This window comes from Buteo buteo, chromosome 6 (genome assembly GCF_964188355.1).
Source record: "Buteo buteo chromosome 6, bButBut1.hap1.1, whole genome shotgun sequence".
NCBI lineage: Eukaryota > Metazoa > Chordata > Aves > Accipitriformes > Accipitridae > Buteo > Buteo buteo.
This window is the reverse complement of record NC_134176.1, coordinates 7500425-7528347: the sequence shown is the minus strand read 5'-3', so window position 1 is coordinate 7528347 and position 27923 is coordinate 7500425. Positions and strand designations below refer to the sequence as shown.

At 43.8% G+C, this 27923-nt stretch overlaps 1 protein-coding gene and 1 long non-coding RNA gene across 6 annotated transcripts in view; both read right to left on the bottom strand.

Moving 5' to 3' along the window:
* Window positions 1-1435: 1435 nt before the first annotated feature.
* LOC142031857 (uncharacterized) lies at window positions 1436-12422 on the bottom strand. 2 transcript variants are annotated; one of them, XR_012650624.1, is made up of 5 exons: window positions 9027-12422; window positions 5950-6391; window positions 4537-4731; window positions 3526-3788; window positions 1436-3047 (listed from the first exon to the last, which is right to left on the bottom strand). It is a non-coding gene; the product is annotated as an uncharacterized LOC142031857 (long non-coding RNA). The 2 variants fall into 2 exon arrangements; XR_012650623.1 differs by lacking the exon at window positions 9027-12422 and having other exon boundaries at window positions 5950-8276.
* A 4681-nt stretch (window positions 12423-17103) lies between these two features.
* SLC38A6 (solute carrier family 38 member 6) overlaps window positions 17104-27923 on the bottom strand; it is a 45859-nt gene continuing 35039 nt past the window's right edge. For all 4 annotated transcript variants that reach the window (XM_075029613.1, XM_075029614.1, XM_075029615.1 and 1 more), the window contains exons 13-16: window positions 25412-25536; window positions 24411-24555; window positions 24187-24281; window positions 17104-23028 (exon numbers count right to left, since the gene is read on the bottom strand). In XM_075029613.1, coding sequence (XP_074885714.1) covers window positions 22948-23028; window positions 24187-24281; window positions 24411-24555; window positions 25412-25536 — 446 coding nt within the window. In that variant the 3' untranslated portion in view covers window positions 17104-22947. The remainder of the gene's footprint in view (window positions 23029-24186; window positions 24282-24410; window positions 24556-25411; window positions 25537-27923) is intronic.

Below are 27923 nucleotides of genomic sequence, written 5' to 3'. Positions count from 1 at the left end.
GGCAACTAATAAAGATCTTGGAAGGTTGGTTAAAGTTCATTAAGTCTTTCCTTTCAAGGTACACTTCCCTCCAGTGCAAAAGCTTGCATCTATTTTTTTTTTTTTTTAAAGCTGTGTTATATCCTGCCACCAGAAAAAGGTGCCTGTGTCACATCCCGACAGGGTATATTTAAAGTCTCACTGTTAAAGTCATGTCGGGCCTTGGTTCTTTGCCCAGAAATGTGCAGAAAGAAAAAATAAAAGCCCCTTTCCCCGAGTGTGGGGCGAGGAGTGCAACGCGGGTTGGTGCAGGCAGGCTCCTGAGAGGGGAATTGGGCTTCTGTCACACTGAGCTGCATTCATCCTCCATCTCTTGAGCCATCCGTAATTCCAGATGGCTTTCATAAACAGATGAGGAGGCTCCTCTGAGTTCACTGGTTTAATGAAGCCCGTATGGCTGACTCATGTAATAAGCATTTAATCATGCTGATGAAAATCATTTTAAAAACTTCCACCACACACAGTGCTGTTCCCTGCACAGCCACGGAGCTGATAACACAACATCACAGCCAAGGAACCTCCGTTTCCAGAGCATCTCCAGGTGCCTGCCTTGACTTTCATCAAGGAGTCGTAAACGTGCGCACGCGTTTGTGCATCGCCACCCTCTAACAAGTACCCGTTCATCTTTGAAAATACTCATCAAATCACCTACAGAAGTGCCACAAAAGGATTTTTTTTTTTAAGCTCCACATTCCCCATGCAGCTGTTTCAGAGGTCACTCAAGGGTTAACACTTCAGTGTTTATATCTTCTCATTAGTTTCTGTTTGTGCTCTCAAATGCCCATGCCTTAAAAATTCGCAGAGCTTAAGTGGTCTTCATTTGTAAACAGAGAAATGCCGCAATACCTTGCAAATACTGAGTCATCTCAGGTGGAAATCGTTCCTCTCATCAGCAGAAGTCATCCTCAACGCCATGAAGGACATGGGCCTTCTTCATTCCCAGAGCATGGACCTAAATGAATGCGTGTAACTCCATCACGTGGCAACTGGTGGTCCACACAATTTCAGTACCTTTTAAGCTAACGCCAAAAAGTCAGTCCTCCTCCTCTCCTCCAGAGAAACCCCGGAGCTGATGGTCCCTTCAGAGCAGGCTGCGTGCCGAGCGTGGGGGTGACCCTCCCTGGAGCAAGGCTGGGGGCCGTAGACCTGTTCTCATGTGCTGCTGTCACCCAAACAGTCCCGTGTGGGCTGGAAGACTCAATGTCAAGATTTGAACTTATTCCTTGGGAGACAAGGTCCATAAATCACTACCTTGGAAGGTCGGGAAGGGCTGGAAAAGTCCATGAGGTCTGAGAATGAGAGAGGCCGCCTTGCATGGGCTGTAGCACTGAGAAAGTTCAAGGTGCTCTGCCAGGTACTGAGTTTGTTTCCGTGAAAGGCTGAAAGAAGAAACATTAACTCTAGGGCTGGATTCATGTTGTCGTGTTTGTCCTTACCTTTACAACTGGGTCATCACTGATCAGCCAGTCCAGTCACTTCTTCTGAGAGCTCTGGGAAAAGGAAGATGATGAATCCCATACTGTTCTGCACAGGATCCTAGCCACAGACAGAGAGATACCCCTGGTTTTATCTACATGGAATTTTGTGGATTGGTCCAAATTTTGACGGGCAGATATTTTTTTATTATCGGTCAAATTAGATTTAATTTTAAGTGTTGGGGGCAAGGCCACTTGAAGAGCTTTGATTTGTAAGATTATCTTTTCCAGGTTCTAGAAATGTTGAAAGCTGAAGGTATGTTTGCAGTATGTTATCAGTTACAAGATTGCTTACATCCTAATGGGGAAAATGCTTATTTTCTGACACGAGACCAAATGAAATCTCTACTTTGTGTCATTAACAGTTAGTTTCCTTTTGTGAGCAATTTATTGTTCAAAGCACTGAAACATAGCACAGTGTTTGTGGCTTTAGAAACTTCGTTTATTTTAATTTCCCTCACTTGATTTTACAATGGACATTTTTTCACTTCTAAACATGCACATATGTTGAAAAGATACCACTATAGGCTAAACAGAAAGATGACTGTGATCCTGTCTCATCCACTTGCACAGTGTGCCCAGGAATTACCCCATGCTTTCTGATTGACTGAATGCCCTTTGCACATAGTGGTTGTTGCTATAAATAGTTGTTCCTTGGGGCTAGCGTTTAAAAGTCTTCAAGATTGGGAAGTCTTCAAGATTGGGAAGTCTTCTGGTTAACTTCGAATCATATTGCTGTAGCACCTAGACATAGGCAGCTCCAAATAACGGGAGCATTATGGTCTTTAGAGGCTTGATAACAAAATCCAGAGTTCAATTTATGCAAGCGCTTCATCCTCCCATGAATGAGCTTATGAATTTTGGAGCCATGGGATCAAACTCCGCAAGTACAGGAATTCTGCACGCCTTCTTGTATCTCACTTCAGAGCACCTAATTAAGATGTCATCATGACTTTTAAGAAGAGCACCTTAAACAGAAAAACACTGGAACAGTGGAGAGGTCTCAATTTCCTTGGTTTTGACTTCAAACTCCGGAGATAAAGGACACCAAAAAGAGAGCTTAATGCCTATAAATCTTACAGTGTGAACTGATTCATGACTCAGACAAAGTGCCCAAGTCCCTAAGAGTCAGGAGAACAACCCTTTAAAATAAAGTTCGCTACTATCGCTGGAAACTTTAACCCACTGGCTTCACACTGAGGAGGTTTAAGCTGCAAATGCAGGAGAGGATTTATGTGTTCCTCTGAACAAAATACATCAGGGTAGGAAAACTTGACCCGGCAGTTTTGAGACATGCCTGCCGTAAATAACCAATTGATTGGCTGACTCGCAAAGCCATTAGCAGGCGTGAGGTGCCTGCTGAGATTCAGACACCGCATAAAATGCTGGAGGTGCCAGCAAAATGGACACGGCAATTGGCTATGCAGTCGTCTTCCAGCAGACCGCTCAGAAGGGCTTGTGAAAAATGGAGCGGCTTTCATCTCGCTCGTTTGACACCGTCGCTCTGGAAGGGGATTGTGCGTGGGATCCAGTCTGTCGTGGGCAAAGGGGGAAGAAAAAAAAGAGATAAAATTACCACCTTGTGCTTGAGCAGTAAATCATCTGGAGGAGCAGAAGTATTTCAAATGAAGTTGGAGCCTTGACAGTTGCAGATGATGAGTCTTTTCTGCCATAAATCACCACAGCTGCCAAGTGGCACTGATAGGTCTGAGCTAATGGGGCTTTCCACCCCCTGAAAAGTGGCAGCAGCAGTTATAGGAGGGAGTTTGATGACTGATCACAGGCTGTCAGGTGAGAGGACCGGAGGTTATGTTTTAGTCTCTGAGAATGGGCCATTTTTACCTTTTCCCTCCATCCCTTTTCCCTCCCAAAGAATACATGTGATACATCCATCTTCACTCTCACTGCTGCAGCAATGGTTTCTGGACTTGTGTTGATCTTTCTGCACTGTCCCACCCTGATGGCAAGGGAAAGGGTAAGAGCAGTGAAAGGTCCCTGGAGCTCTGCTTACCAAGTCTTTCATTCTGGAGAAGACCAGGCAGTAGGAAGCAGAGCAGACATGATGCTGGTCTACACCAGACACTCATTTACACCAATCTGAGAAATGCACACCGTGCAATGGAGTAGGAATCTGGGTGTAAATGGCTACACAAACAGCAGCGTAATGATGAACCTGAGCCAGCTCCTTGGGGAGGCTGCGGCTTCGGGCATTAGCCTTGAACAAGCAAAGACGGGGCGTTGTTCCAGTATCAAACACGAGATGAGGAGTGACGGCTGGGAGATAAAAGACAGGCAGGAAGAACGTGGGTATGTGAAGTTACATTCAATCCGATTCTGCTCAGTCTCAAGTTCTTTGCAAGCGGTTCCTGCTCAAGGAAAGAGTGGGCCAGCACACAAGGACCAGCTCCCTGGGTGGGTATCTCCTCCTGTGTTAGCCAGATTGTCTCTTGTACTGACTTTTAGAGGAGTGAGAAAGTCCTCAGTCCTGGCACTGCCACCACTCAAACCCATTTGCTCTTTCAGAACCAGAGGATTCCTCCACTATGTAGGACTTGGGTCCCCCAGACAGTTTTTTGGTTTATGGATTAGATTCAACAGCTTTTTTTTTTTTTTTTTTTCCCCAGGGAGCAAAGGCCCACGAGGGAAGAATTGATTCCCGATAACTGCATTTACACAGTATGCAAATATGCACTGGCTGAGTATTGACATGCTACTGCCCAGGTGGTTTCCTGGTGGCTCCTCAAACATCAGAAATGGTGAGCACCAACAGAGGATTTATCTGCTTACAGGAATCTGGCCCTATTCCTATAAACTACAAGACTATACAAGCACGACTGTGCCTAAAGTCTCACTAGCTAATACCAGGTTTTATTACACTATCCTGCTACCCCAGCAACATCTCTCAAAGAGGCATAAATATCTTAATCTCCCCACCCAGGTCCAGTCCCCCCCCCCATTTTAATGCCACCAAGATATACACTTGCATGCAGTGCTGTCAGAAGAAGCATCTGCTTCAACAAACCTTCCAGCAGAGCAATCTGCAGGACAACGACCATCACTGAAGCAAAGACCTCATCCACGCTCAAAGCACTGTCCCCAGAACTCGTAGCATCTCTTTAGTCAACGCATTCAAAACACTGCGGGCTGGCATTGCTGGAGACCGGTATTCATGATTCCTCTTCATGCTGGTTTGGCCTCTGGTCTCTAAAAGTGGAAGCTGAAGTAACAGGTACAGGGAAAAAAAAGAAATCAGCTATGTATTTCCCAGCTATGTAATATGGAAAGATGGGGGATCCCAGGTTGGGTGGGGTGTCTCTGTTATTAGGAAGAAGAGGGAAGAGCAGGTCAAGGGAGAGAGAGTTTGTGTCTGGAAAACACAGAGTAAACTGCTGCCAAACACTTTGAATTTATTCTCCCTTTTTCTGTTGTTCTTGTTTTGAACTCAAATCAGCCTTAGGCAAGGGATCAGGGGCAAGAAGCTTTTGGGATATTGCTTCTGTTTTGCAGGCAGTAGTTCCTTTGAATTCATGGGCTTTTCATATCAAGGAGATAAGAGTGATCATATTTAATAAGAACAGGAGCTCAGCATGTCATCTCTGACAGTAGTCAGTAATAAATGCTTTGGAAACAGGTATCAGAAAGGGAAGAGCAGTTGTCCCACACCCAGCCAGCTTCTAGCCCACAGTAGTTCAGGGTGTTTTGAAGATGTTGTATCCATACGGCTTCTGCAGTGAACAGGCACTGCTTGTGCTGTTTTCCATGAGTTTGTTTAATCCTACCCTTTGAAAGTTTTAGCCACCACAACATCACTAGCGAGGCATCCTGCAGTGCCATGAAGCCTGTTAGAAAAGTGGTTCCTTCTGCTTGCTTTGAGCTTGCTCTTGGGCAATTTCTTCAGGCACCATCTAGTCCTGGTTTTATGGGATAAAGTGACTAACAGCTCCATGTTCACTTCATAAATACCAAGAGCTCAATCCATGTCCCCTCCTTGCTAGCTTCCTTCCACAAGTGTCTTACTCTCTGAACTGCCCATTTTTTGGAAACCTAACACTACATTTTGTACAAATATTTTTCTATGGGAGAGAAAATACTTGATTTTGGAAGTGTCATTTTAATACACACAGCGCAAATGTTTATAAATACATACCTGCACACAGACAGGGCACTTGTCAAAACACATTCAAAGGATACCTAGTTTCTTTCATGTATTACATACTCGGAGTGAAAATAACGAGCTATATTTAACCCAGATCCAAGCCCAGACTAAATTATTTTAAAGGTCAATTAAAGAACAGAAAATCTCACTAGCTAAGAGATAAAAAGGTCCCATTCATCTGCATTTCCAAGAGCCTTAACAGAACTAAAGCACAGAATGAGAAATCGTAATTAAGTACAATTTCATATAAAAATCATTGACAACTCCAAGTTTCCATACCTGCCAAGACCTGAATTCAGATGACTGCATTTGGCCTACAGCAGTTGATGGAAACTCCATCACTCACCACGCTGATGTAGTTGTTTGGAAACCAACGGCTCTTGGCAGAGAAATTACATTTCAGCTTCTGTTGAATGACTGCACATATGATGAGCAGAAGACGAGATAGACTAATAGCCGGTGTTCAAATTTGAATTATGTTTTGGCTGGTGCTTAAAGTTCAGGTCTGAGGCCAAGCGAAGGCTAGAATTTAGCCTGCAATGTAATCCTGAAATCACATGGACTGTTCTCCTCAGGTATGGGACTCAGTGGCAGAGACCCAGGGGTATTTTCTCGCTTGCGATCGCGAGTCCGTCAGTTTGGCAGACGCCGCTGTGCTTGCTGCATTCCTGTTCTTTGGCCCCATGTGAGTCAGCTCTGGAAAACTCTTATTTGACCACAACTGGAAAAGAAAGAGAGAAAAAAAACCCAAGCCAAAACCCACAGATCAAATTTGTAGGATGGGTTGGAACCACAGAGTCCAGTTTTCTGCCCCGACAGCCTGCATGATCTCAGCTCAGAGATGCCGGTGCAGTCCCCGCAGCAGCCACAGACAGCAATCACCCAACCTGAGCCGGGCAGGCAATAGCAGCCCAGCCGGGAGGGCAATGAATGCAACGAGCCAAATCCCTGAAGAAACACCAGGATTCGTTCTCTCTGGCTGCTTGGAAAAGCTATTTGCAGAACTTAACACCTTCCTTCAACCTCAGAACACATCCTTGGGTAAACATAATCACCTTCCAGGTTTGGGCCTTACACAGAAAGAGATCAGTCCACGTTGGAATGATATTTAGCACAGGTCAGAGTTTAAAATGCCATCAAAAATATCTGGAAGGGCATTCAGGTTTCAGATTTGCCATCAGCCCTAAGGTGAGGACACCTTGGCGCGTCTGCTCAAGGCGTGGATTTGTGATGTGCACCAGAACATTTGTGCAATGAGCAGAAATGATGGCCCGGCTCCATTTCTTGTGTAGTCTGCAATTTCTTAACATGTCCGACACACTGGGAACCCATTTGAAACGCAGTGATGGAAAACTTGGAAAGCAAATGGAAGTGAAGAAAAGCCCTTGGTGTAATTTTACAGCGTGTGAAAGACTTAAAGCAAGAAACACAACCAGATGCCACAAGGAAACTACTTTCAATTAGTTCTGCTTTGTGTTATACCTACTGATGAAAAATAAAAACAAATTCATTCTGTCAACAGCTCTATCTATAGCATAATCCTTAAATGAACTCATCCGTCAAACTGGTCCTCTGGCAAAACACATTACAATCCCTGTTTCTCAGCTGTGTGAATCAATCATCTGTTTCCCAAACCCATTGGTCAAGATCTTAGGAACCCAATATATTTTTATTGCGCTAAACAAGCCAGTTGCAGGGCACCACCTTCACCACAGCACCTACGTACAAAGTGTTCATCTATTAGCAAACTCTGCGATTTCAGGGGAGCTATTCCCCCGTCAAGGTTACGTGGTAAATGCGCCTGACCTGGAACAAAAGCAAACCTCGACCTTCCTGCCCCAGCAGCATACATGGGAGCTGCTCACGGCTGGACAAAGAACAAACCAAATTTTTTTCTAGGTGGACAGTTCAGAAAGTTGTGGACAGTTCAGAAAGTGATGTTTGAAAGGACATAGACATTTTTGAAGATATGGAGGTATTTTTATGTTTTTTTAAGACAAAGCTAATGGTTCACGCTGAAGTTGCAGCAAAAGAACCCCACCAAACAGCACAGACATCGCTGGCAGTATTCGGTAGCATTTGCACTATTTCTCAGTGGTGTATGTTCCCCATCCTTGATGCAGGAGGACCTTGATGAGGGCGTCCCTTCCCAGGGCTCTGAAGGCTGCTGCAGCCCAAGAGCACACCCTCCTTCAAGCAAAGGAATCCTGTCAGAGGGAGACCTGCTCTCATTCCCATGTTATCGATGGCAATATACAGGTACAGCCGAACTCCATCCTGGATGCACAAGGGGATGTAGGTGTGGGGGTTTCCAAGGGTTTCGGTGCCAAACCTCCCATGCCAGGCTAAGAGGCTGCAGTGGCCACGCTGAGATGATCCGTGCTGTGCTCTGCAGGAGCCGCATCAGGATGGAGTGGTCAAAGAACAACTTTAGTCATCGTCACTAAAGGCTAAAACATGCCTCAAAGTCATCCTTGAAATCCTGTTTCCCACCAAGACTCACTCGTGCTGTGAGCAGAGACTTGTGCAGTTGGTGCTTTTGGCTTCACAATATTGGCTGATAGAAAAAAAATGTACTAAAAGCATAATGCAAACCTGGGTGTTTCTTGCAGATGTAGTAGCTTAGGCAAACTGCAGCAGTGGTTTTACCTGAGGCCACCTCATGAAAGGTTATTACTTAGTGTCGTGGTTTAACCTTTCATGAGGTGGCCTCAGGTAAAACCACTGAAACCAGGACACTTAGTTGCATTTTAACTAATAAAATGACAACTTCTATGAAATTTACTGGGAATCTCTCAAAATAATTTAAGACGCAGATACCAGTGCAGACATCTAAGGAATTTTGAGCAAAGCAGACATATCAAGGACACCCTGGTCCTACTGTCCCAGCAACAGTACCAGCTACTCTTGGCATTGCAGGAGCAGCAATATCTGACCAGTAGTGTACTACTAGTTCAAGAGAAACTTCCATCCATCTTCCATGGATGTTACCTGGGATATTTGGGAAATTTTTCTTCTGGGTTTGAGAATTTTTGATGTAAGTCTTTACAAAAAGCCAAACCTTTCAGAAAGATCTGGGTAACATTTCCTCAAATCCTGGGGGCAAGCAGAATGGCAGAAGACTCTCCCCACCAACCAGCAGATCTTACAGAGGTCTGTTATTCTTCAGCTTGGATCAACATGAAAAGTGCCCAGAGAAGTACCTCTGGATACACTGGAGGAAGCTGAGCAAGTTATGAGGCTTAAAAAAAATGAAAACATGAACTTTTTAGCCACATTTTTAACAATATCAGAGTTTACTGCAAGGCTGGGCAGACTGGAGAAAAGCAAGATACATCCACAGTGTGGCAACCTACCTCTACCAGGATGAAGACCAGCCATGGCCAAACTCAAGGGAACCATGTGCCCACTTCAGCAGGTACTGGGTCTCCACTGCAGGGGAACACTGAAGTGGCCCGTTGGTGCATCCAGCTGTCAAATTTCATTGCAGAAAGTGGCAAAGGCAACAGGACTCATAGTTTGGTGTGGATTTTGATAGCTCAGATATATCTGCCCAGGGTTTCTAGACCCGGCTGGTCTCGGCACTGGGCCTGGCAGTCCGAGGAGGAGGAAGGGAGGAATTCATCTGGGCTGAAATCAAAGTCAGACTTCCCCAAGGAACAAAGCCGTGGCTCCCGGAGATGCGTACGCTGGGGGAATCTCGGGGCAGACAGGTGCCTGGCCCACATCCGTGCGTGGGGACGGATGGGGAATTTTGTCAGCTGAATGTCTCTAGTACTGATACCCTTGGGAGGAATGAAAAGTTGCCAGCAGAGATGGCAAAAAAAAAAAAAAGCAAATAAGGCATGTATCACTGGAGAGTCAAATAATCCCCATGCAGCAAACAAAGTCAAGTTTGAGGAACAAAACCTCACTGCTCGCAGGCAGTGGCTGCTGAGGGCATGTGTACTGTGGAACCAGCCTCTGGAAAGTCATCTGGTGTTCATCTTCCCTAACCCCAAAAAAAACCAACCACAAATCCCCCGGCATGACCATGGAGAAGCAGCTTTAGCATCTTTCCTCTGTCAGAGGACAGACACACACACACACACACCTCCCTCCCTGCAAGCAGCAGAAGGGATGCACTTAGCTCTGCCCAGGAGCTTGCTCCCTTCTTTATTGAAGGACCTGCTGTAATTCCATGCCCTGCAGGGTGAGCTGAAGCCATCCACCTCTCTTGCCCTCACTGGCTCATCCTTCAAAAGCTCATCTGTAAATGAAGCTGAAAGACCCGCTAAGGGCATCGCCAAATCCAAGCATTCAAGCCCCTGAGTCAGCCCTACACCCTGCTCGTGAGCTGGCGTTAAAACGCCATGAGGTTTTTCACAGTGATGCACTGAGCATGCCTTCGCTGTGCTTTACGTCCCAGACCTTCTCTACAATCACAACAAGTAAAAGGATATTTCTTTTCAAAGATGAAATTCTGTCTGCTGGCACAACCTTAGAGCCTGAAGCCTCTGTATGAGTATCAGGTATTGCTAATTCATACCAAAGCGGTGAAAATTGGCAACATAGCACAGTTCTGCTGCTTACCCAGAGACTCTGGAGTCAGATTTTGGCACAGACATGGGATCACTTAGGGAAAAAAAAATAAATCCACATCAGTGCCATTAATGAACTATCAAGCAGATACTTGAATTCTGATGGAGATAAACATAATCTGTTCCATTCAAAGAAGGGTGAAAACTACGCTAAATGTTCATAGCACTTCAGAAAGAAAAAAAAAAAATTATTTAGATGAGGCAGACACAAGAACCAACATCAAATCCAGTCCCTGTTGGTCACCTCCCAAAATCTCCAGGGGAAGACAGCAGATGCCCAGGGGCAGATGTAGGCCCAGCTGTGGGGCCAGGGCTGCTTTGGGCTTTTCCCACCATGACGATGCCGGGGGCCAGGGCAACGTCTTCCTACCTCAAAACAAGCTTTGTTTTGCCGAGGTTTTTCGGTATAACCAAAGCAGCACAATCCAAGGCAAACCGTGCAATTCTCAAAAACAGTTTAGATGATAAACAAGAGGGCGGCTGCCCAGCATCTAACTTCGATAGAGGGGTTGGGGGCTCACGCCGGCGGGGTGCGGAGGACCGCGCTGCAGACCCCCTGGCCTTACCATTGGGACATTTGTGCTCCCGGTCCCTGCGTCCCGCTGTCCTTGGGGAGCTGCCCTGAACACTTGGACCCTTCACATCCCCGGGATGGCGATCGCCCCCCCCCAGGCCCGGCGCTGAGGCAAGCTATAAATATTCCTCCCAACTTTCCTTCATCGCTCAAGCCCCCAGCACCCCGGCAGTGGCCGCGGTCTCCGTGGAGCAACCCACAGCCCCGGGCTGGCGCGGAGGCAGCACCTGCTTCCCTCTCCCAGCGGGATGCCCGCGGATGCTCGGAGCCCCAGGGGTGCCGGGACATCCCGGCAGGCTCTCCCAGAGACACCGGCAGATTAGCGGCTCTATTTTTCAAGCGGATCCTCTCCCATCCCCTCCAACTTTCATTCAACTTACAAGAATTTAAGACAACTTGGCAGGACAGGCAGGATCTATATATAAACCCCGGTGGCCATTTCGTCAAACCAACCCTGATGAGCAAATGGCCTCTGTACCTGGAATGCGGGTTTATGCAAGTGACAGGTCAGCAAAGCAGCTGCCCTCTTTCCTCGCAGCACAATGGGGATAGCAGAGATGCCATCAGCACTATTTTTTTCCTACCCTGCTGTGTGCTAAAAAATTTATTCTAGGAACATTAGGGGGCAGGGGAGTAAAAATAGATATGCAGGTTCAGCAAATGGCTCTCTCCACTCCTTGTGTTTCAACCTTTTTTTGCAGAGAATAGAAGCAAAAAGGGTTGTGCTATTAAACTCTGCGTGTTTGCTCAGCAGCTCCTCATAACGACACTTGCTGCTTTCTGAGCTCATTTTAAAAAATGTTTCCAGCAAGCTGGGCATTTCTGCGGTTCCGATTAAACCAGAAAAGATGAGTCTTCAAACAGATCAGCCTGGGTGGGAAGTGTCAAAACATTTACTGCAATGGCCCCAGTTGAAGTTAAGTTTTGCTTATCACTATTGGCAGCAACTAATGTTAACCACATGGTAAAAGAAAGTTAGAAATAAGGTTTACTTTGCTCCAAGACCTCTTGCCTGGGGGTCAGCAGCCTGCAGAGCCGTCCTGGGCACCGGTCCCAGTCCCTCGTGCTCTCACCACCCCAGCCCTGAGCCCCACGTGTGTCCCAACACCGAGGCCGGGTGGGAGGCAGCTCCCGCAGCCGCTCGCTGAAGTTTTGGCTCAGTGAAGCTCAGCAGAGACCAAACCAGCTGGAGCTGCTGGGATGCAGCAACGAAGCCTGCGGCTGCTGTGCCCGTGCAACGCGCCCGTCGCAGAGGGCTGCGATGGCCAATTTTGCCTGGTCCCAGAAGTGACAGTGGTTAAATAATCCCGGTGCCAACGCTGGTGGAGTCATTTTGGTAAAGCAGCCTGGGAGATGCCGTGCTGGCGCTGGGAGCATCTCCCACCCACTGAGCCACCTCCCGTGGCTTTTTTAGACCCTCAGGGACAGGCAATTGTGTTTGTGGCCAGCTCAGAAGGGGCTGAGTGACACGCTTTGACCTTAGGCTCTCCTCTGGTTTCCTTGAAGGCAGAGGATGAGGCTACAAGATGGGTCACCACGGCCATTGTGGGGGGTGAGGGCAGAGCAGGCAACCGTCACAGGGAGATGCCAGCTAGGTGGGACACGGGGGGTGATGTCCCCATCCCAGCCCCGCAGAGCCCCTGCACAGCAGGGATGGTGCCACACTGCGCCGGGTCAGCAAAACAACACAGTTTCAAGAGACAACCCAACAAATCCTTCCTCTCCCCTTGCTCCCTCCTCCCCTCCACTCTTGGCCACCTTCCTCCTGCCCCAGGGGGGACAGCAGGGCTGGGCGATCCCTTTGCCTTGGTGATCTTTAGCCTTGGCTTCTCTGCAGTTGCAGCAACCTACAACAGTTCTGCAGCCACTCCAGGACCAGCTCAGTTGTGCCAGAGCCCAGGCTGGGCAAAGGGAGCCCGTCTTTAGGGGCTGGATCCTGAAGATTCAGGCTTTATTGAAAGCCTCTGGCATTTAGGCTCCTAAACACTTCCATCAGACGCCGCTTTTTAGACTTTCCCAGTCAAGCGCGTTCCCTCTGCAGCGCAGAAAGGGACTTCAATTCCCAGCTTCCCAAGAGCTCATTTAACAGCGAGCTGTAGGGACTGGAGAGACGACAAGGAATTTTAATAGAAGGCAAATTAAGCACTTTATAAGTCACTTCCAAATTGATTTATATGGCCAAGGCTGCTCTGCTACCCTTTCACAGTAGAAAGATCCCTAAAGAAAACAGCTTCAAAGGACCAATCCAACTCTCCTTGAAGCCAGGAGACGCAAACCCTGTAAGTTAAAGCTGGGGCTAAAACTTACACAAAAACCTCAAAACTCTCAAAATCACCATTCGATAGATTGCCTCCGCAGTCCCCTGAATCCAAAATGCTGGAGCCTAATGGATAACGCTGAGCTATCAAAACACTAACGTACGTGGAGTTTCTTTATGCCTAGTGAAATGCTGTGCTTAACATTACATTTTTAAAAGACTTGATTTCTCAGCATTAAGGTTCATTTCAAAGCAAGGAATTTTACTCAGTCTCTCCCGGGACCCCTAAAGCCCTCGTGTTTGTATTCTACCCCGGCGAGGGAGTGAGGGGTGGTGAGGAAGCACTCGAGCCAAATATTTCCCCCTTCTCAGCGCGCTGGAGAATGTGTGGTGACACCTCTGCTCAAAGGGAAAGGCCTTGTTTAGACAAGACGTGGCAAACACGAGGCCCCTGCCCTGGTGGAATGGTTTCAGTGGATGGAAGGACAAATATCGACTTTCAGAATTTGTGGGGGAAAAAAAAATCTGTCCATGGTTTCTATGTATCTCCAGCCTGGGGCTTTGCATCCCCTGGGGAAACATCATTCCTTGGCTTCCGACCCACCAAATTGAACTGTCAGATTAAGGAATGGCAAGACAGACGTCTTCAACTAACATTTGGCAGCCAGGCTGAGACAATGTCTCTCCACCATCATTCGAGTAATCTCCCCTTGGAAAAGGACCAGACGAATGTTCCCGTTGCTCAGACGGTTCCAGAAGAAACGACTTGTAAACAGCAGCAGAAACTGTGCCAGCAAATACCAAAAGGAAAACTGTACCATTTCAACAACAATTTTGGAGCTGGCTCCAGCAGCAACGCTCTGATGAGCATTAAAAATGACCATATCCACGCAGCTCCCTGTCCCTCCGTGGCTGCCAGGGAGCATCGTGGACCTCCCGGGGTGCACCTCATTGTGCAATGCCATCCCCCGAGATGTGGACCTTTCCCCCTAATCCCATCTGGTGATCACGTTGTGCAAGAGGCCTGGTTGCCCTTGACGGTATCATTGCTTGTGTAACAGCTGAGGCTGGTCTTACTCATCCCCACCTCGAACCCTTTCCAACCCTTGGGAAGGGACGTGCTGTAGTAACAGCCAGCAACCCCAAAGTGCGATGGGAATGACTCTGCTTGCACTTCACCGGTCTCAGTGCCCTCCAAACCCAAAGCAGCACACTTTCATGTGGCGGAGTTTATGGATGAACATCAACTGATATAATGAAAGGGCTTTTAGCTCTTCACTCCGCCTTTCCTTACTACTAGTGCCTGGCAAGTCACAGTCTGCAAGCAGCACCTCACTGTGCTGCATCGCTTGTGAGAAGAGCACACGTCCAGGAGGCATAGAACCACCAAAGTCCTGAAGATGCAGCAATGGCTGGGGCATAAATTCCACATATCTTCTTTGAGACAAATCACAACATCAAAACAACATCACAAGGGCAGCAAAGGCTATAACCCACCTCTGGAGTCCGGGTGGAGGAATGGACTATGGAAGTGTTGAGTCTCAGATGCTTTCCAGTAACCTCAGCTCTCCCTGTTTGAGCAAAGTCACCTCCAGACAGACCTTCCATCTGCATCCCTTACCTACCACGTGGGATTTCACCTCTAGCTCTCTGCACCTCTAAACTCCAAGCCCTGAAGAACTGGGTCAGCACCTGGTCAGTGAGCAAATCCCCCTGCACCCCCACCCCAAGCTCCGGGGTGAGGGAGCCTCCAGATGGGCCCCTATGACTGCGCAGTGACTGGCAATGAAAACGGACGAAGAGGAGGAGGTCGGTGTCATTTCAGAAGTTCTCCCCAATGCCAGACACACAGAGGTTAACAGGTAGCCCCTTGGCACAGCTTCTGCCCAGACTGTCTCTGCATCCGCATCTGGTACCCACCAACACGAACATGATTCTGTCTCACCGCTCAAGCTCTTCAAAGCTTACGCCTGAAGGATCAAACATCAATTTATATATTTAGAGAGGGAAACTGTAGACAATAAAAAGCACAAATTCAGCCACTTCTCCCTTTAACAGGGATGGAAGTTGTTCATCAAAATCTCGAAGCAAAACTCTAAACACACGTCCCACCAACTATCCCCAGTGCCAGACCTGTAAAAAGCTATAAAATACACAGGCGACTTAAACCCTTCCTACAGGAGATTCACAGCCACGAGCTGCACAAACCCAGCTGGGGAAACGTTACACTAAAGCCCCGCTTCCAGACCGACACACAAAATGAAACAGCAGAGCGTGACTGGAGGAGGCGAGAATAAGGCCTGAGATTTTCATGGCCCTTGACTCCAGCCCTGTGGGTTCTGCACTGTCATAACCACATCCCAAATCTTTTCTCCATCCCTGTGTGTAAATCCCATTATCAAGCAGAGCTACCTGGGAGGGTGGAGAGACAAGGCTCCCCGGAACACTGTCCCACTCCAGTCGATGGAGCCACGAGACTGGCCTCCTGAAAGGCAACAGCCTGTAACAACAGCCCCGAGCTTCCAGGGCTCGTTAACTCTCCTCTGGCCACGACGCACGGAGCAGTAATTTCCACCCTCGGTCTTCAGAAAAGTAGTTCTGCAACCCGGGCCGATTAGCCACCGCACCAGCCTCCCCATCCGTCATATAAATCTAGTGCCTTCGATTACATCATGCCAGAAAACTGAAACGTAAGTCAGATGGTGAAGGCATTAATGGCAGCACCATAAAGGCTCAACAATGCAAACCTTCCCAAAATGAACTGTCTTGACCTTCGCCGGGCTGACAATAAAAGTGTGACATCATGTGCAAATGAGCTTTAAATTTAAACCAGGTGCGGAGAGCTGCCTGGTGTCATGTGGCTGCTGTATAAACCACCGACATGCGAGCAGCGATGCTGGAGGCAAGAGACATGCCAAGCACAGACAGGACCCACTCTGCAACAAAAACAGGTACGAGCAGCTGGTGCAGTGCAAGACCAAATTCTGCATCGCATTTGGAAAAGCCGGGGGTTTCGCCATTTGGTACCAGTTCTAGCTGGGGCAAATGTTATTAAGTAAACACAAATTTGCTGATACACATTTCCATGTGTGTGAGCATTCAGACAGCCCTGGAATCGAGCCAGCAGCACAATAATGAGGTTTTTTCATTTTTCGCTTCTATTCAGGACTCCCTTAGACCTTGCAAAGCGCTTGGAGCTATGCTCACAGGTTGTCAGTCACAGCTATTAGAAGACCACGATTTATAGCCAAAAAGCACGTCCCTGCTCCATGGCAGCCATCATCCCTCTTGTTACTACCCCGCAACGAAATGTTTCGCCTTCCCTGGCTGCCCCTCACCTTGCTGCACAAGGTGGCCCTTCCTGAAGGGGTTTCCATGAGTAGTTTTTCGCCCTGTTTTGCAGTTTTTCACCCCGCTTTGCACTGCCAGGCCAGCCAGGCACCCACTGCCCACGGCCTGGAGGCAGCGCTGGCTCGGGGCAGCACGCCGCACGGCTACAGCCTCCGGGATCTCTTCTGCTGCCTCTTGTTTTATAGAGGGGAGCAGAACAGCGCAGAAGAGGCAGGTTTGCTGTCAATGAAACCAATACCTGAGAGGACACCAACTGCACTTCTCGCTGGATAAGTTATTTTTTGCATCCTTTGTGTTTCGGAGAGCATAGTGAAAAGGGTAAAATCAAGCACCGAGAGTAGACGGGTCCAGGAGGAGCAATTCATAACAGCTTTCCGGACCGTGTCCCACATCCATTTCAAGCCGGGTGCTGCAAGACATCGCCTGCAGAACAGAGCAGGGACCACACACAACTATGTGGAGGAAGAACACTTGTAAGTGCACAAATATGCAACCACCACCAAACCAGGAATGACTTTTAAGAACACCCTTCCCAGGTGAAAGTGATGCTGCCGCCTGAGCTGGGCCTAGCAGCAACAGCACTGCACGTCAGGAACTAACCGCAGAGATGACAACGCTTAGTTATTTCACTAAGCAGGCACGTTACGCACAAAGCAAAGATGACAATCGCATGAGTTACGCAAGTACTGTTCTTTATTTTTGGATTTTCTTGGAACATGTCCTGGCTGTTCCATAGGGAATCTGAGGAAGGGAGAACTCAAAATAGGAAATCGGTTGTACAACATACAGGTTTGACATGAGCTAGGCAATTTTCACATACAGATAATTCTTAATTTCTTTTAAGAATTCCAATTCCACATGAAGCATGGTTGAATGATCACTACTGAAACACAAATACCAAAACCACCACCACAAACTGTAGAAATTAGGCAGCACTTTTGTAATACTGAAAATTCTCTCCCACCAGCAGTCATTAGGAAGGAGTAGTAAACATGTCCAAAGGTTTTTCAGTATGCAGAGCAACTACAACTAATGCTTTCAAGATGAAAGTCAACTGTAAACCAACAATTTCAGGTAAAATGTTAAATTAAATCTAATTGGGAAAGGAGTTCTACAACAATCCATGTTACTTTAGCTCCTGGACTAATCTGAATTTCAATCTTTAGTTAGAGAAAGTTAGAGAGCACATTAGGATGCCCACTATAGAAAGAAGAATATTAATTTTCATCTCCTTAAGTAGGGACATTTGGAAACAAGTTGATTAATCTTCAAGTATTTGTAGTGATGCATTGGTAAATATGTCCATCTCTCTACTTTTTACAGAAATATCAGCGTAAGCCACATGAAGAGCCCAGGCTGCTGAACTGGCAGGACCCCAAATCCCGAATCTCCTTTTGGCTCAGTAAGGGCTCGGGAGCTGGCCTGCCAGAGAGGTACGGCTCTGTGGTAGCGGGGACATCATTGATAATTCTACCCAGAACAGACATACTTCTGTCCTCACTTATCACATGCAATGCTGAATGCACATCGGCTGATGCTCATGAAAGCATTTCATATTCTTCACAAATAATCCTCAAAACTAATTTTAGGAATTTATTTTAAATGAGCTGGTCATTTTGGGTCAGGCAAAATACCCACATAGTTCCACAACCCTGCTCTGCTTCTGGCCTGAGGAGATGCCTATGGAGCCTCAAAAGAAGCAAGTGTGGACTGACAGGTCCTCTGTGTCCTTGCAGCCTCCATGGACTAAAGTCATTGGAGCACTGACTTCCAGATCCACACCAAAATTATACCTTGTGCAGCATGAGAAATAGAGTAATAAAAGTACAAGTCCATATTCTCTCTCATGCAGACAATGTGCTTACAAGCTGCTCAAGGATTTAACATTTGCCCTGGCACCTCAATCAGACAAATCCCATTGTACCATCATGTTTTCATCCTCATTAGGAGGATTGCAAGGGTAGGAAATATGGCACCCTGAGTATATTACACGACACAAATTATTTATGAATTTTAAATCAGCACAGTCTTCCTATGTTGCAAAGATTCAAGACAAAATTCTTACAAGAACAGACAAGATGGGCACACCAACAAGGTCTGCCCATGTCTAGCATTGACGTTCAGTGCGGTGCAGCAGTGCATACTAGGTGAAAATCAAGCCCGCAGGGCATGGATAAAGCGGTGCTTTCCCTGATCCATACCCTCTCGCCCAGGCTGCACTCCTCCTAATGATCACTCGGACTGTTCAGCTAACGGCACATTCCTGCTCAGTGCCATGTAACTGGTATTAACACAAAACTGAAGTGAAGGGGAAGGTGAAAGGAGGGACAGAGAGAGGACAGGATAGTTTCACAGTGTCTCAATTTTCACTATACAGGGACACAAGAGAGAATTTGAAACACACTTATTGCCATGAAAATCAATATATTAAGATACAAACTGCTTAGAAACATGGGAATAAAACACGAGCATTTGCCACAATACAAAGGCAGGTTTGGAGCTCTTTTGTTTTGCAGCACTCGTTCCTGCAATGCTGCTTACAGGAGACACTCTCCACACCCAGCTTACCGCAGTCCATCTGAAATTTGAGCAGCCTTCAAATGGACAAGGAATGGAAATAGGAGAAAGAGAGAAAACAAATCAAAGGTAACCAATTAATTCTCATCCCTTACATTGTTGTTCTTGCTCAGTTGGGGAAAGGCAACCTTTCCAAGTGAGTTCAGAAATGCTGTGGGCCCCTTCATCCATTCCCATGAAGCCTCCAGAAAAGAAGGTTGGAAAATGCTAACTACAGGTAATAAAGCAGAACCACTGAAATTTATAAACCTGGAAATTCAGGGGGAAAAAAAATCTGTATACAAGAATAAAGAAAAAATATATTTAGCAACATGTGAGTGAGCAGAGTTCCAGACTGGAGGCCTGTTTTGCTCAAAAAATTCATGCTAGTGCACAACCGTAGTGAAACCTTTGCAGACACAACATTAGAACAGTCTGTGGGAGATGCGAAGGATAAAATAGTGTCCTTACTCTGCTTTTTTATTGTGGAAAATGCTCATACCTTTTTCTAAATTTGGAAACAGAAGGTCTTTCTCTTTCTGCCCTCTCCCTCTCTCCGTATTTCAAGTTATGTATCACAGAAACTTAAAAGTAGCAGTATTTCTAACTCTTTTTTCAGATGAAAGATAACACACATTCTGCAACCCCCTGTGCTGCTATCCTTTCTGCACCACAGCCAAAATGTAATAGAGCTCCAGCAGAGGTGCGAATTACTTCCATTCATCCTCACCAAGTATTAACTTCATACACTGGTATTCATCATTCCAAAGTCTACCTATTAGGATAGTTAGTTAATAGCCAGGCTATTGAGGATAATACTCAGGGATTAAAAACAATAATGTAGTGATTTCCATGGCATTACAGGAATCAACTGCAAAATTAACACTGTATTTCAGGTATTTTCTCAGTCACATTTTTTAAGATGATGCACACAAATCCAACTGCCTGTGTACGTGCCGAGCATTACAGTGCAGGGCAAGCCTCAGCTTTTTCCAGGGGAGGAGGAAAGAGCAAAAGCTAAGCAAAACTTTGCCAACTTTCTGCACATTCACAGATAATCTAAGTCTTCAGTATTAAGTCTTCATGGTTAGAGTTTAAAATAAAGTGACTGCAGTGATTACGAGTATTACTCACCAGTGTGGTACAAGAGCGTGTGAAAAATGAGAATCAATTTCCATAAAATTTCTCATTAATATTCCTCCTAAATTCTAGTGTCTGAAAAACCCCTACAGTTCATTCACATGAATGCAAGGTCTCCTGTTTTCCTAAAATGTTTTGCTTCAATCAGACAGAAAATCATTTCCTGATGTACAGCTGTCATTGCTTTCTCAAGGTACACTTTTATAAGGTAAATATTTAGCTTTTTACACTATTGCCAGAAATACCCTGAGTGGCTGAATCCCTGTAGCGTAACAAAGCCTGTGAAACGCAGCTATTAGAGAGTAGCCACAGGCAGGAAGGCAGCTACATCTGGTTATCAAGAGTTAAAACAAGCTGGGGGAGCTGCAAGAATAAAGGCAAGATGGGGAGCCTCAACCATTAATAGACAATGCTGAGAAAGTCTGATCGATCCCTTGATCAAAGGAGGCCAGAGACCTCTCAAGTTAGAACCATCCCCTATGTGCACATACACACTTTAACCTGCTGAAGCAGAACTGCTGGACAAAGTGTGAGGTATTATGAGAAAAATGTGCTATCTAATGGCTGCTCAAAAAGGTGGTCCCACTCCCGCCACCCCCCTCACTTTTCTTGTCCCCTAAGTGAGCTCACTCAGTTCATTTTTTTTTTGGCAGATAACAGGTCACATCTCGCGGTCATATTGGTTTTCTGCTAGTTAAACACCCTGACCAGGAGCCACTGCCAGTGCCACAAAAGTAGTTATGAACTTCTAGCCAAGAGTGGACATGCTGTTTCTGGTACTGACAAACTATTAGATGGCTCAACTTGTGTCATGAAACCTCTCCTAGAAGCTTTATAATAAAAGATAACCGCAGTCTTTTCCAGGGATCCTTTTCTTTGGGATCCTACCAAAACTTCCGTGTTAGTTCCCAGGCCTCACTGTACACATCTACTTCCATATTAAGTAGAAGAATATTCCCCAGGCAAAAAGGAGGACCAAGCTGCACCACCTGGGTGCCTTCAGGCCATCTGTCAAAAATGAAAAGTATCTTACGGATCCTGAGAGAGCCAAGTGATCTGTGGGCATGAGAAATCCTAGTTTGTCAACTCAGGAATAGAGAAGGTGATTCCAACTCTGCTATTTGCTGTTCCTCCCTATTAGACAGGTGACAATCAAGCACATTCAATCAGGGTTATGTAAAAGTTGGCACATCAATCAGCATTTTCCAAATCCAATGTGACATAATTAAAAAGGTTAACAGCACAGACCCACTGCTAAGAAGCTAGAAATGCCAGGCTCTGGGGCTAAGTCAACATATTAACAGAGCTGTCTCAGCAGGACTTTCTAGCAATAGTCAACTACATTTGCTAAGTGTGCACCTTATGGACAGAAAAATTTATTCAAATGTCACTTACTTGTTGCTTTCATATTACATAAATGTATTACTTCGCTATGATTCACTTGTGTCTTATTCCACTTCTCAGATATAAAAGTGCTAAGCTAAAATAAAAGAAATATTGCATCTGGAAATAATGAAGAACTTTCCCACTCTCTGAATCTTGCCATTTGATGCTGAGGTCTAATTTCTTAACCTTACACAAGCCATTTCTGTGGAGGCTTAGCTTCCTTAGGGCATAAAGTGTCTGAAGAGATTAGGCTATTTTAAAGACATCAGATCCCATCCGATAGAAACAAATTTTAAAAACCTTACCACAATATCATCCACTTTCATTCTACTAATGCAAGGAACTTTCGTGGTGGGCACTCAATACCATATTTAACAGAGCCCAGTTGCTGTTGAAAATTGCATTCACATTTCATTTAGGCAGAAAAAGAAAAAAAAAAGGAATTATAAAAGGGTACATGGAAGTTTATAGAGATCCGAGGTAAAATTAAGGTTCCATGAACGTAAAATTTCCTTTGTCTTCAACAGAGGCAGAATTTCACCTTTCAAACCCAAACCTTCTCTGACACACAACAGTACATAAAATATAGAAACACTCTATTTCAAATATGAAACACTTGTAAAAATGGGAATAAGAGAGAAAAAGAAAAAAGTCTTTCACTTGGAGGAATACTGAGGTACACTGAATAATATTCAAAAGCAGATATTAATTGAAAAATGTCTATTATTAACTGCAAAATTCCTAGTGCTACTAAAAGCTATTATGCTAGATGGCCAAAGCCTTCTAATTTAAAAATCAGTATGATCCAAGTATACTGAGGTATAAAAACTCTACTTAAAAAAAAAAAATTAACAAAAATCATGACGTGCCCATTAAACTGGGCTAAGGCAGTTGGTTTCTGGATCCATGTTAGAATAAATTATGGTAAACAGTTGGAATCAGCAAGTTCTTAATATGAACTGGCTGAAATTTTCGAAATTATTAAAGCAATAGGAGTCTTTCACGGTTTAGGATAATGTGTGCATTATCCTAAATGCACACATCACAATACGCACATCATGATTGATGTACTATCCATCCACCTCATTATCTTCAAAAGAGAAGTTATTTCAAGGTTCTGCTTTTGTTCACCATGTGCACTAAACCATTTTTGCACTGCAGAAATTCTCAAGAGACCTTCGTACCTGGCATGATTCCACCATTAAAAACTAATATTTTAGAATGGCAAAGACTAACTGTTGAATAACTAAAGAGAGAGACTCAAGATTAAAGGAGGAACATCACTAACACAGTAAAAAAGAGCATTATTTCTTCCATAGACAGCTTTGGTCAGTGTTTTCTTTAGGATGTTCAGCATTCATTTCAGTAGTTTTGACATGTCTCTGGGTCTTGCTGTCCTTCTGAAGCTCAGTTCAGACAGTGACAATAGGCTGTTATTGATCAATCCAATTGAAAATTATTAGAACTAAACTGAGAAGGCCAACACAAATGCCAAAAATAACCAATGCACATGCCTGTGAAGAAAGAAAAGCAAAAATTAATGTTTTACTAAAGGAACCATTTTACATTTCTAAGGCTTATGATGAAAAGACCTGTAAGAACTGGTTTAAATACTGTCTTTTAAAATAATCTTTAATGTTTCAAATTATTCAGCCTTCAAACACAAGGTATATGCTTAGGGGGAAACTAAACGAAGCCTGCTCTGGGATAGTTTCACTGGAAACTCTCAGAGCAGTCTGGTTTGCTTGCTCACACTATCCATCTGCCAAAAAGAAAAAAAAAAAAAAAACCAACAACAAACCAAAACCCAAAACATTTGCCCTTTACAACTCTGAGCAAATTAAGAAACTGAATTTGTATTTTACTTGAAATATAATTAAAGTTACAATGGATTCTTTACATTTTTGAATAGCCAGATGATAATAAAACTACAGTTCAAGAGACAGTAGCTTGCTGATTTATAACAAGGCCCCAAATCTGTTGGAACAAGTGAAGACTTAGTGGTCAGAGAGCAGCATTATTACATTTTCTTTCAGATTCCCTATTTAATCAATACAAGAGCAGCCCTATGAATCATAAGAACAGCAGAAGGACTATGTATAAACAGTTTGTCAGCATTGTAGCCACTGTCATGAAGTAGCTCTGCTTCGCAGTGGTTAAAACAAAGACAGTTACAGTGTAAAAAGCAGGCTGCTGCTCAAATTCCAACTAGAACTTAACCTACTACACTGGAAGAGAAACCATGAAGAGGAGAAAAAAAGAAAAAAAAAAAGATGGTTTTGAGAAGGCTTACATAGAAAACAAGCATAAACACTGTTTCACTTAAATGCAGTTTGGCTTTGTCCCAGCTGCCCAGACAACATCAGAATAATGTGTAAAAACTGAGGAGAAATTGGATTAAAAGTCAACATCTGAAAACTATAGGGAAAAGCATGTATTCAGATCAATGGTCCGGCATACAGACATACTGCTAGTCAAAAATCTCTTGTGAAGAAGGTGTTTCGGAAAGAGTAGAGCTATCATGACAGATAAAAGAAAATGCTCACAGATTTTGTGAACTGCAATGAAAACAAGAACTTTGCCCCTCATATTACATGCTTTACAGTGTATTAAGATGCATCTAAAATGAGACTGTTTAAATATGATTAGCACACATGGAAAAAAAAGCATACCCCAAGTTTCTGTGGTGATAAAAAGTCCTCTCTGCTAAGTTTAAGATAAAATAGTCCAGGATATACAAAAAGTAAACATGTTGATGTGGTTGAACCTTTAAAAAATAGAAAGTAAGATTTTACTTAGAGCAAGATTGAAGTACATTAGTTTATCATAATATTGAATTTTTTGAAGAAAAGTTAAAAAAAAAACACAAACAAAACCAACAACCACAACAACTTACCAACTACTCCAAATACATTTTTAATGTCTGGCACGTACATTGCAAACAAAACAACAATTGTATTCAGTGTTAAAGTGACAAGGATATGGCAAATCCACGACACAGGAAGATGAGAGAAAAATACCATCAATACAGCTTTCCTTGCCTACATAATATGAAGAGAAACAGTGCATGGGTAAATACATACATATACATATATTATAATCTTATCTCAATTTCATAAACTTAAGAATTACATAATTCCAGATGTGAAAGAACATTTTAAAAATCAAAATGCAAAAAATTTAGTAATAGTTAAATGTTTCATCTTTATGTAGCATAGAGTTTACTTTAGTATTAAAGCAGTATTTTTCACGTGGCCATTAGTCTTAAGGAATTACTCCTTTTTTGCAGGGACAAAAGAAGGTCTGGGGGATAATGCTTTGTTTCTTTGAGCATGTGTGGCAGCAAATGTCAGCATGTTGCCAACTGATACATAATCTATACACTACTTCTATATACATAGTTTTGCATGCACAATATTTTTTGGTCCTAACTGAATGAATTTTCAGTTCCACCATGGTACTGATAAACTAAAGTAGCAGTTTTTTGGTGAAATAGGTCAGTATGTGTTTTTAATTTACAATTAAATTGAGTTTTCAAGTATAAGTGTGTTTGTGTGTGGGTGCGTGTATGTAGAAAGGAAAAACCAAGTCAGCAAAACTCAATTTAAGGCGGGGGGGGAGATCAAACTAAATAAACTTTAGAAGTTCTGAATTCTCTAAATTAAAAACAATGCTGTGGGCTAGTTTTAATCTGAAATCTGTCTCAAGAGCACAAATTAGCTTAGTGGTTAGTTGTTATTTTGGAGCTCTCATGGAACATATGCAAATATGTGGTCTTTGATCAATCACTTGACAAGTAAGATACACAAGACTAGATGTGACTCAAATATTGCAGTCTGCAAAGTATTAGCGTTACCATTGCTTATTGCCAGCTTTAAAACGTTTAGGAGTACTTACTGGGAAATGGATTAGAGGGACTGTCAAAAGCACAGCAAACAGTATGGCTACTTTAACAGTCATGATGACAGTATCATGTGGCAGGTACCTGCTGTAACCTTGTAACAATTCAGAGTCCACTTTGTCTGAAAACAAGAAAAATTAATTGCTTTGTTAATCATTTGACAACTAAGATAATTAGCAATGCATATTAAGCTTACATTCAAATTGATCAATTTGCTTGTGACTAACGTGGAGTCGAGAGGGGTTGCAGATAAGCATCACTTTGGCATTACTGATATACTAGGGTACATAACCTTGAGAAAACAGAAAAAAACTTCAGGAGGCGAGTCTCTGTAAAGCCTCTGCTGAAGCCAAAGCTACTTAAAGAGAAGATACAAATATGAAGCAGGAAGCATTGAAAAGAAAGATGATATGACATGAAGCCAAGTTACGGTAAAACTTGTTCTATGTGTCTGAAACAGTCAACACTAGATTCTTTTGGTTGAACTAGAAGCCAGAAACAAATTAATTTTGCTAAATTGTCTGAATTGCATTTCCTTTTTTTTGTCCCAGAAACATTAAGTCATATGCAAGGTAAAATTGCATTATTTGAAAGAAAAGCTGCAATTCTAATTTAAAGGAAGAAAGAAATGTTCAAAACTATGCTAGCGTTATGTGCTTTTACTGTCTATAGTTAGCAATATATTACTATGGAGAAGGATATATTGACATGGAGAACAATAACTCATAAAAAAAAAAGAAAAAAAAAAGAACAACAAAACTATTGACAATTGAGACTGATTTTTCCCTATGCCAAATGAGTAAAGTGCAATGCAAGGACACCTGAAGGCTGTCAGTTTGGATTCTTACAGCACCCAGAGAATAATAGAGGACTGGACTGGACTGGCACCGCACCCAACCAGGACACACACTTTCAAATGACAGCTCTATTTTCTTCAGCAGTAGGAATCTCGTGTGCTATCCACCACATGCATATTTAGCTTTGCAAAACCAACTCTGTTGTGGAATTAACTATAGTACCGTATACCACGCATATACCATTGTAAGTGTTACTTCTATGCTATTCAAGGCAGAAGTCGGAGAGAAAGTGATGAATCAGTGATGAATCCTTCGCTTTTGACTTCTGTCCTTTTAAGGTGAAAATTTTCACTAAGTTAACAGCAAAAGTCAGAACCCCAAAAGTGATCTGCTACCCTGACTTTTTTTTTTTTTATTTTTGGCATACTTTGACTCTGTGCTTTTTTGGACTTCAGAATGGACCAAAATTTCCACCAAAGTCTAGTTGCTGTATGACATTTCAAATTCACAGAAAACAATAAACCATCTGAATCACAGAAAGATAAAGTATACCTCATTTCAAAGAGGAAGGTCTTTTTTTTTTTTTTTCAATTTAAAATAAAATATTTTATATTTTCTCAGACCGGTGTTTTAGGAACAATGAACAGATTCTCTCTATTTAAAGAAATAAGTTAAACAAGACAACCAAAAAGTGAAAAAAGGAGAAGCAGCTTGCAAGGGCTGGGGTGGGGGGGGTGGGGGATAAATCTCTTACAGTCATCCACTGTTGGTTCCAGTGTTTTAGGCTTTTGGAGTCTAAGAGTTACAAAAATAAATCAGGCTTGCAGAAAACCAGAAATGTTCACAGTGAAACAGACTAAAAGTCTACAGTCAAGACAGAGTCTTGTCCCAAGGAAATCATAACAGTGAAGGTAACAGGAATTGGGATGGTTTCTAGGACTACTACCATTTTTCTTTTTCCCTTTTTTTTTTTTGTACTTCTTGTTGAGATCTCATCTGGAGACAGATGGTCATCCTGCACTGCCTGCTGAATCCTTCAGACGCTCAGGGTGGCACTCAAAATTATATTTTCCTACAAACCACATGGAGACAGTCAGGAAATGGTAATAGTGGCCCATACACTATTAGAGGTTTCAAGACTCCTCATATAATTTTTCAAAGGATTTCAAAGGAGTGTCAAGGGAACATTTTCAGACAGTTATGGTCAGACATACATTTATACTTGGGGAAAAAAAGGTGCAAAATCCCCTAGAAATCTGGAATTATTAGCTGCTGAAAGCCAGTATTCTTGGTGCTTTGTCAGACACTATCTCAACCCCATGAAAAGATCAAGAACTATAAAACACTCTGAAAGGAGAGGAAATCATAATCAGAACACTTTTGTCTTACTGCCTTACCATCCCTTATAAGAATTTTTATTCTTTCCAGTCAACACAGGTTAGCATGTGATCATCTCATAAAAAGGGTGAGTTTTCAGAAGACATTAGAAGAATCCTCATAGATGACTGTGATGCATTTATGTGACAACTTTTGTATGAAACTACTCCAGAAGACAGATCACCAAGTAGAGGCAATTCAATTTGACAATGCATGCTATGTGAGCAAAACACATCATAACACAAATTTACAGCAGGATACACAGAGCCAAATGACATTGCTTAGAAAAGACATCACACTGTACCATTATATAACAGTATACTAAAATCGCTGC